Here is an 8492-nt window from a genome sequence, read left to right as displayed (position 1 = left end):
AACTAATAAAACTTGTCTGGACAAAAATGCTGAAGGCAAGAGATTTCTGTAACTCTCAGTGAGAGTTCAACAACTGACGACAGGTGCTCTCACGTATAAACTTTACAGAAATTAAAAGTTTAATTAGACAGTTGAAGACCTTGATTGAAGATCTGCAGATGTTCTTCTTTATATTCGTTTGATCAGTGCTGTTTTCTCTATTGTTCCTACTTGTTGCCTGCTGAGCTGCTCTTTACTGACACCTGCTGTTTACCTGCTATTTAATGGTAAAAAAATGAATTGGCTCATTTCTTCCTTATCTATATTTCTCAAAAATGATTAACCTAGACAGAACACAATACAGTTATTTATTCTAAACCTGTTGTCATCAGGAGCTGTCACAAATACAAATACACATGGCACGATTGAGCTCAGATAGTTTATTGGATCGACCACAGTTACAGATCTGAATGTTTAAAAACTGCATTTAAGTATAAAACTGTCACAGATCAGTCGGATCAGGTGAGTCACTGGACATCAAGAGGTGTTTCTGTGTGATAAAGACGGCAGTGAAGGACGGTCCTACGTGTTCCAACTACCTTCACTCTTAAAAGCCTCGAAGTATCCCTAATGAGCAAAGAATGAGCAACCTGTGGTTCACCTGCTCGTTCTAGAGGCGGTTGGTATGAATCCCGCTCCGTGTGTCGTCTTCATTTTCTGAAGATCACAAAACCAACAACAGCACTAACAGCAAGCGCAACAACTGACACCCTGACTGCTGGTCCAGCATTTCCAACAGTGCATCCTCCACCTCCTTTGTCTTCAGCTGCATCACCTGCAGATGAGAAGCAGCAGTGAGTCAGCAGGTGTCAGGTAGGTGATGAGTGAAGAACACAACAGAATCCATTTCCTCTTCAAACTCCTGTCAGACATTATCTACTGCACTTTGATCCCATCACTCATACCAGCTGTTTTCTATAAAGTCTCATCAACACCAACATCTGATCTGTGATGTTTCACTCTCACATCAACAACCAGGAAGCAGCTTCAACTCTGATCCACACACACACACACACACACACACACACACACACTCACACACACACACACTAACTCACCTGGCTGACGAACATCCAGGTTGATGATCCTCATCATCATTTTTGTTCTGCTCTGGACGACGCGACACTTGTATCGTCCTCTGTCCTCACTTGTCACGTTCATCAGAATCAGAGAAACGTCTCCATCCTCCATCTGACTGTCCTCCAGCTCCACCCTGTTCTTGAAAGCTGGATTCTGGTCGTCTGGGTTAGGTGATCCTATCCGGTACACAAAGACATATCGTGGCTCCAGGTCCAGTCTGCTCCACTCTACAACTGTGACACTGATGTTGCTGGAAACTCGACAAGGCAGCGAGACGACCTGTCCAAGTGCAGCTGTGATGTTTACATGGTCTGAGGTCGAGACGGAGAAACAAAAAGCAGAGAAGTTAAAGATTAAAGAACAAGTCTCAAAAAGAAACCATAGACACACATGCATTTTGGAAAGTGTGAGGGGATGTGGGAGAAACCTGCCCTGGAAAACAATCAATTAGGTGAGAACAGTGTAGGCGCAACCAGACTAATCCAGCTGGATAAGCAATTACTGTTCCAGAGCAGGAAGGAAAAACTGTAATTAGTGGGTTATGTTGTAAAAGAACAACAGGAGACAGTTGGTGGATCAAGAAATGCATTTGTTTTAAACAGTTTCACTTCGTTAACCGCAGGTACTCTGCACAGCTTACCTTCTGAGGACGAACACTTTAGGAAACACATAAATAAAGTCCACGCAGGCTCAGACATGTCTTCCCTCCTGCTTCTTCTACCTGTTCCCACTTCTTCCACTGGTCTAATGACTTTATGCTTCATGGCCAAACTCCAATGGTGACAGAAATGAACTTGAAGACCAGTCGTTCCATCAGCTCATGCTTGTATAGCTGAATATGGAAGTGGGGGAGGACAGAGGGTGGGTTAAAAACAGATGGGAGGAAGAGGTTTTTTTCACAAGATTACAGGAAACAATGGAGCAATGCCTGCACTGAGAAGATAACCTGTAGGGCCTGACGGATAATCACACTGCTGTGTGGAGACGGGTTCAGGAGATGCTGCAGTGAAGAGTTGGCACCTGAGACAGAGTCTGCTCCCACAACTGTTGGACGTTTGCCTGAGTTACAACAATTGAATATGTGTGTTTTTTGTGGCCAGAGCTTGGGGAGAGGACTCTCAGCACAGTGTGACGTCAACGCTGCAGCACCCCTCACCTCCTCCTTGTGTACCTTTTACAATCATCATCTTCAGAGACTGTCTTGAGAACCTGAAGAACCAATCATGACACTTGTGATGTTCTTCATCTCTGGATATCTTAGCTCTATCCGACCCCGATGAGATTAATGCTGGTTGTCCTCAGACAAATTTCCATTTAACCAAACAAAGACGTATTTGTTGATTTCCGGTGTGCTCCACACGAACAGTTTCATGTCAGCATGTCTGGGATCCTGACACTGAAGGAGAACATCCTGTCATCAGTACATCAGGAAAACGGTTGATGAGGTCAGATTCACACAGCTCCAGTCAGCTCACATCTTCACATTTCTCAGCATCATTTCTAGGTGTGGAGGTGACACACAGTTAAGATCGAAGCCGTTATCATGACTGTGATTTATCCAGAAATTAAAGATACACAAAATGAGGCAAACAGGCGAAGTTTACAGTAAGTTAAGGGTTTCTCTACTGCTTTAGTCTATTTTTTACCAAGACCCCGAATTTGACAAATTGACAAGATTTCTATAAAAAATGTGGTGGACATTTACAGAACATGCCCACCAGCTCTTTACACAATCCTATCTGTTGTATTAAAACATGTCTGGGATGACTGCTTCATTAAAAAAGCAGTTACATCTCATTCTCACATCTAAATTTGATTGAATATATCTGAGTTTGTTTGTTTTAGGGTGGATGGCCACTGTGTAGAGTCTGCAGGAGGAGCGAGGTGACAGAAAACAGGAAATCAAAGAAATTGTATTAAAATCTATTGTAGGTATGACGTCAGGCTAAAACACCTGAAGTCTTTTTCTATATGGGCTGTGGTTTAATGTGGACATTGTAAAACACTGTAATTGAATCCAGTAGGGTTGTGGACATTGTGTTACTGACCTCTGCAGGACAATAACTGTCACTACAGCAGCAAAGAACAAAACACGAGCAGCAGCTTTAACAAAATGTATTCTAATGAATTTCTTTATCACAGTTTGTATTATGTCACATATGTTTTCATAATTTACTGAACCTTTGATGACTTCCTACTGAGATCTTTCAAATAAAGATGATGAAATATCTATTTTATCTCAGTTACCAATGCTGATTTGTAGGATTATAAAGTGACCAACTCTGTACAAAGTGCAGAGGAGGAAACCACACGGTCTGCCTCGAACAGACACTGGAGCAATTGACGCAGAGGAAGTGTTGGTTTTTACAGCTCAGATCATCAAGAGGTGCGATGAGAACAACGTGTCTTCAGTGTTTAGTCCGTAAGTACAATCTGCTCTATCAGAAAGAGAGTGATTATATATGTTGAGGAGTGAAAATGAGAAACAAAATGTGTTGATCAGGACAAAAAACGAGCTGGAAGTTCAGAGACGGTTCAAAGACATTGGTGATAAATGTGAAGACGACGATTGTTGGTTTCAGGAAATCCTATCACTTCCTTTAAACCAATCACCAGGTTTCACTGTTTGTCCTGTAAAACTTCTCATTTCTCTTTAGTTGTGACGTCTTTGCTGAGCTGGACAGTTAACGGAGGTCAGTGAACATCTTCTACCACAGTCTGAAACTCACAGTTAGTGTTGAAGCTGGAAGTTCAGTGGTTTTAGAGACTGAAGATGATAAGATGAGGTTTTAACATGTTTGTGAGTTATTTATGAGGTCATTTAATCTTTGTTGTAAACGTTTAGTTTCTGCAGTTCGTCTGACTGTGAGTCCCAGAAGATCTCAGCTCTTTAAAGGAGAATCAGTCTCTCTGAGCTGTGAGGAAGACGACAGCTCTGCTGGATGGACACTGAAGAGGAACACAACCAGAGAGAACAGGACTCAGTGTGGGGCTGACTGGGGAAAATCTAATGTTTTTTGTTGTAACATCAGTAACGTTGTCCCACTGGACAGTGGAGTTTGCTGGTGTGAGTCCAGAGAGGGATCAACCAGTAGCATCATCAACATCACTGTCTCTGGTAAGATCAGACTGTGGAGTTAGTGTTGATGAGTCTGTGTGGAAATGGATGAAATGCTGCAGTTTGTCTCTGTGTTGAGGTGGATCAGTGATCCTGCAGAGTCCTGTCCTCCCTGTGATGGAGGGACATGATGTCACTCTGCACTGTCAAACAAAGAGCCCTCCCTCCAAGCTCCCAGCTGATTTCTATAAAGATGGCTCCCTCATCAGGACTGAGCCTACAGGTCACATGACCATCCACCATGTTACCAAGTCTGATGAAGGCCTCTACAAGTGTCACATCAGCAGTCATGGAGAGTCTCCACCCAGCTGGATCTCTGTCACAGGTCAGGAGGTCGAACACAATTTTTTTGTTATGTTGAGTTCTTCATTGATAAAGTCTGATTTTATTTTTCATAGTGTGACAATGATAACTTTTGTTTATTTTGTAGAAAGATCTTTCAGCACATCTCCCCCTTCATTCAGCTCCACTTCTAGTTTCTCCTTTGCCCCAGATTCTCCGTCATCCTCTTCTCCTCCTCTCTCTGTGCTGTTGTCCGTTTCATCCGTCTCTGGTCTAGTTCTGCTGGTGTTACTGGTTTTGCTTGTTCACAGAAAATCTAAAGGTGAGACACAAATGTCTGTATTTTATACTTTCTTCAGATCTTTAACTATTTTAGTAAATGAAACCACTATAATTTACACTTACATGTTATATTTTAGCTTGTTTCATAATAATTTCAATTAATTACATCAATTAGAAAAATCTAGCCACAGGGGTTGCAAGCCAGTTACTTCTGTGCCGGTCTCAAGCCGAGATAAGGGGAGAGAGAGGGTTGCGTCAGGAAGGGCCTCCGGCGTAAAAATTGCCAAAATAACCATGTTAACCTACAGGGTGTCGGTGGAAATTTGACTACTGTTGGTCGAAGAAAGAGGGGAGGCAGAAGGGTTCGTGGTCAGAGAGAGAAGGGAAAAGGCAGGAGCATAGATCTGAGAATAGGGACTCTTAACGTTGGCACAATGACAGGGAAAGGCAGAGAGCTGGCAGACATGATGGAGAGAAGGAAGGTAGATGTTCTGTGTGTGCAGGAGACAAGGTGGAAGGGCAGCAAGGCACGTAGTATTGGAGGAGGATACAAACTGTTCTACCATGGTGTGGATAGGAAGAGAAACGGGGTAGGAGTGATCCTGAAGGGGGAGTTTGTAAACAGTGTTCTAGAGGTGAAAAGAGTGTCAGACAGGGTGATGAGCCTAAAGCTAGAAATTGAAGGGGTGATGATGAATGTAGTCAGTGGGTATGCTCCACAGGTTGGCTGTGAGTTAGAAGAGAAGGAGAGATTCTGGAGTGAGTTTGATGAGGTCATAGAGAGTATCCCCAGAGGAGAGAGAGTTGTTGTTGGAGCATGTCCTTCATGATTTTTCTAAAAGTAATTTTACATTTTAACTTGAACTTCCTCTTACTTTATTTTAAGAGATCAGATCGACCAATACGGCCAATCTTTCAATGTGTTTTCATTTATTAGTTGATCATTTTACAGTTTTTAAAACTAAAATTCCTGTGAAACTACAGCAGAAACTACTTCCTGTTGATTCCAGTGAACTAATGCTGTTGAGGTTTCTCATAAGTGTCATGACTTACTTTATATGCAGAGTGAATATGTGTTTGTACCTTGTGGTCAGTTGTAGCTCTGTCTTCTAATTTCCTATTTTGTAATTCACACCTTCTAAATACAGATTATTTTAGTCATTGGTGCAGAAATGTTAAAAATAAAATGATCTGCTAGCAGACAGACCACAAAACTGCTTCTCCACAGGTACACAAGCAGTTTAACAGCAGGGTTTTCCTCTGTTACTGAAACAATATACGTCCATATAAAAATGCAAAAGCTGACTGACAGAAGCAAACAAATGCAGCAAACTCCAAAATAAAATCACGTTGGCTCAACAAAAGCCTAAAAAAGAGGCTGTAACTAGAGTATGTATTTAAATTTGCAGAGCGTGAAACAACTACAGTCTATTCAGTGGTGAGAAGAGAAGAGAAGAGAAGACGTCAGTGGAGGAGAAGTAACTGGTAAAAGAAGATGTGAGTGATCTTTGTAGAATAACGGCACAAATCCTGGTCACTCTCCAAACTCTTCATGACAACATCCTCAAACACCATCACCTTTTTTACCCCTGTTGTCAAAAGACATCCAGTACTAGCTGTTTGTGATTTTAATAAATCAGACCAACATGTCAAATTACTTGTATAAAAACAACATCTATGACATTATATGTGCTCAAAATATAATTGTACTGTATTTATGCAGTGATTTTAATGGACATGTTAAAAAGTAGTTTATCACTTTTTCTTTAATTACACTTATTTATTCTTTTGGGAAGTAAAGATGATGATTGTTTCAGTTTCACAGTGTTATTGTCTCATAAGATAGTTGAACATTTCTTCCTTGGTGTATCTTTTACTGCATTATACTGATGTAAAGTGCACTTAAACATGAATAACTTTTAAAAAAGTAATAAAAACCTAACAAATTAGCATGAATATATATTTTTACATGTATGTTTAAGACCCTGCTGTCATCAGTGCAGCACTGATCTCGTTTCTCTGATCAACAAACTTTGGTGTGACTTCTCGTGTGGTTCTGTGGGTTTCATAAAGTTGTCAGATTGAAAATGTGACTCGTTTAATTTCTCTTGTGGCTAATCGAGTCCCATCTCTACAGCACAGGTAACAGTGAGCACATAAACAACAACAACCACAGACCGTGAAAAGAGAAACAGCACAGAAAAACCTCATGTTAATGATGTAGAAATAAACTGAATTTCTATCAAGGTGGTCTGTTGAGTAGTTTATTATAAGAATAAGGAAATAAAATGGTACAAAGAATGTATGTAAGCATAGTACTCAGTACTCTCATGAGAGGGTTCAGCAAATAAACTAAGAACAATCTGCTAGAGGTAGTGTGTGTTTGTGCAGATACATACCTCTCCATCATTATTCACTCACTAACAATATCTAATACCTGTACTGACTCCAGTATTTATTACTGTTTCTGTATTACGTTGCATATTGAGGACCTCATCTTCCACCTCGTGGCCGTGAGATGAGAAGAGGGTGGAACATGTTTCTTCTGTCATTTCAGTAATTTCATCTCACATTTCAGCACATTCCCTTGAAAATAGAGTATTTCAGTGTTTTGGTTAATGTGCAACCCTGTGAAAAATCCATATATAAATAGGCTTCCTTCACCTCATTTGTCCTCAGCAGTGAGTCAGCAGGTGTCAGGTAGGTGATGAGTGAAGAACACAACAGAATCCATTTCCTCTTCAAACTCCTGTCAGACATTATCTACTGCACTTTGATCCCATCACTCATACCAGCTGTTTTCTACAAAGTCTCATCAACACCAACATCTGATCTGTGATGTTTCACTCTCACATCAACAACCAGGAAGCAGCTTCAACTCTGATCCACACACACACACACACACACACACACACACACACACACACACACACACACACTAACTCACCTGGTTCAACTGTCAGGTTGATGGTGTTGATGAGCTCAGGTTTTCCTTCATATCCAACATAACACTCATATGTTCCAGTATCATTAATGTTGACGTTCTTCAGAATCACAGACACGTCTCCGTCCTTCATCTGTGAATCTGAACATCCTGTCCAGCATTTACTGTGATCTGTTGTAGATCTGGATAAAACCAGAAAATCCAGATCGAAGAGCAAAGTAAACATCAGTAAAGCGCTTGATGAGGTCAGATTCACACAGCTCCAGTTCATCACCTGGTCCTCTGAAGCTCACATTTTCACATTTCTCAGCATAATTTCTAGGTGTGGAGCTGACACACGGTTAAGGACAAAGCCGTTAGCACGACTGTGATTTATCCAGAAATTCAAGATACACAAAATGAGGCAAACGGGTGAAGTTTACTGTAAGTTAAGAGTTTTCTCTACTGCTTTAGTCTATTTTTTAACCAACCACAAATTTGACAAATTTCCCTCAAGTTTTCCTCAAGCTTTATCCTCATGGATATATGTGGTTTGTAGGCTGAATCAACGGTGCCTTTGTCAGACTGTTTTTCTGTCTCTTTACAAGTTTCTATCAGTCGTACTAAAACAAGTCTGGTTCTTTAGATACAGTTATGACTGCTTCGTAGACAAACCAGTTACATCTCATTCTCACATCTATATTTGATTTATTTTATCTGAGTTTGGTTGTTTTAGGGTGGATGGCCACTGTGTTGTTACGAATTGTC

At 40.9% G+C, this 8492-nt stretch overlaps 1 protein-coding gene and 1 long non-coding RNA gene across 2 annotated transcripts; one reads left to right on the top strand and one right to left on the bottom strand.

Moving 5' to 3' along the window:
• Positions 1-483: 483 nt before the first annotated feature.
• LOC113168704 (nectin-4-like) lies at positions 484-1817 on the bottom strand. The gene is made up of 3 exons (XM_026369741.1): positions 1760-1817; positions 1098-1430; positions 484-814 (listed from the first exon to the last, which is right to left on the bottom strand). Exons 1-3 carry the CDS (start codon positions 1815-1817, stop codon positions 690-692), a joined length of 516 nt encoding a protein of 171 aa, XP_026225526.1. The 3' UTR covers positions 484-689.
• Positions 1818-4523: 2706 nt separating this feature from the next.
• On the top strand, positions 4524-6991 carry LOC113168605. The gene is made up of 3 exons (XR_003299491.2): positions 4524-4562; positions 4668-4841; positions 6211-6991. It is a non-coding gene; the product is annotated as an uncharacterized LOC113168605 (long non-coding RNA).
• The last annotated feature ends 1501 nt before the right edge of the window (positions 6992-8492 follow it).

Source organism: Anabas testudineus, chromosome 18, assembly GCF_900324465.2.
Source record: "Anabas testudineus chromosome 18, fAnaTes1.2, whole genome shotgun sequence".
Lineage (NCBI taxonomy): Eukaryota > Metazoa > Chordata > Actinopteri > Anabantiformes > Anabantidae > Anabas > Anabas testudineus.
The sequence above is the reverse complement of the archived record's forward strand: the minus strand, read 5'-3'. Positions and strand labels throughout refer to the sequence as shown.

Excerpts from the sequence above, each read along its gene's own strand:
- LOC113168704 (XM_026369741.1), bottom strand. The coding sequence starts at position 1,817 with ATGTCTGAGCCTGCGTGGACTTTATTTATGTGTTTCCTAAAGTGTTCG. Across the intron at positions 1,431-1,759 it reads AAAGTGTTCGTCCTCAGAAG|ACCATGTAAACATCACAGCT; the intron begins GTAAGCTGTGCA and ends TCTCGACCTCAG. Across the intron at positions 815-1,097 it reads CCTGGATGTTCGTCAGCCAG|GTGATGCAGCTGAAGACAAA; the intron begins GTGAGTTAGTGT and ends TCTCATCTGCAG.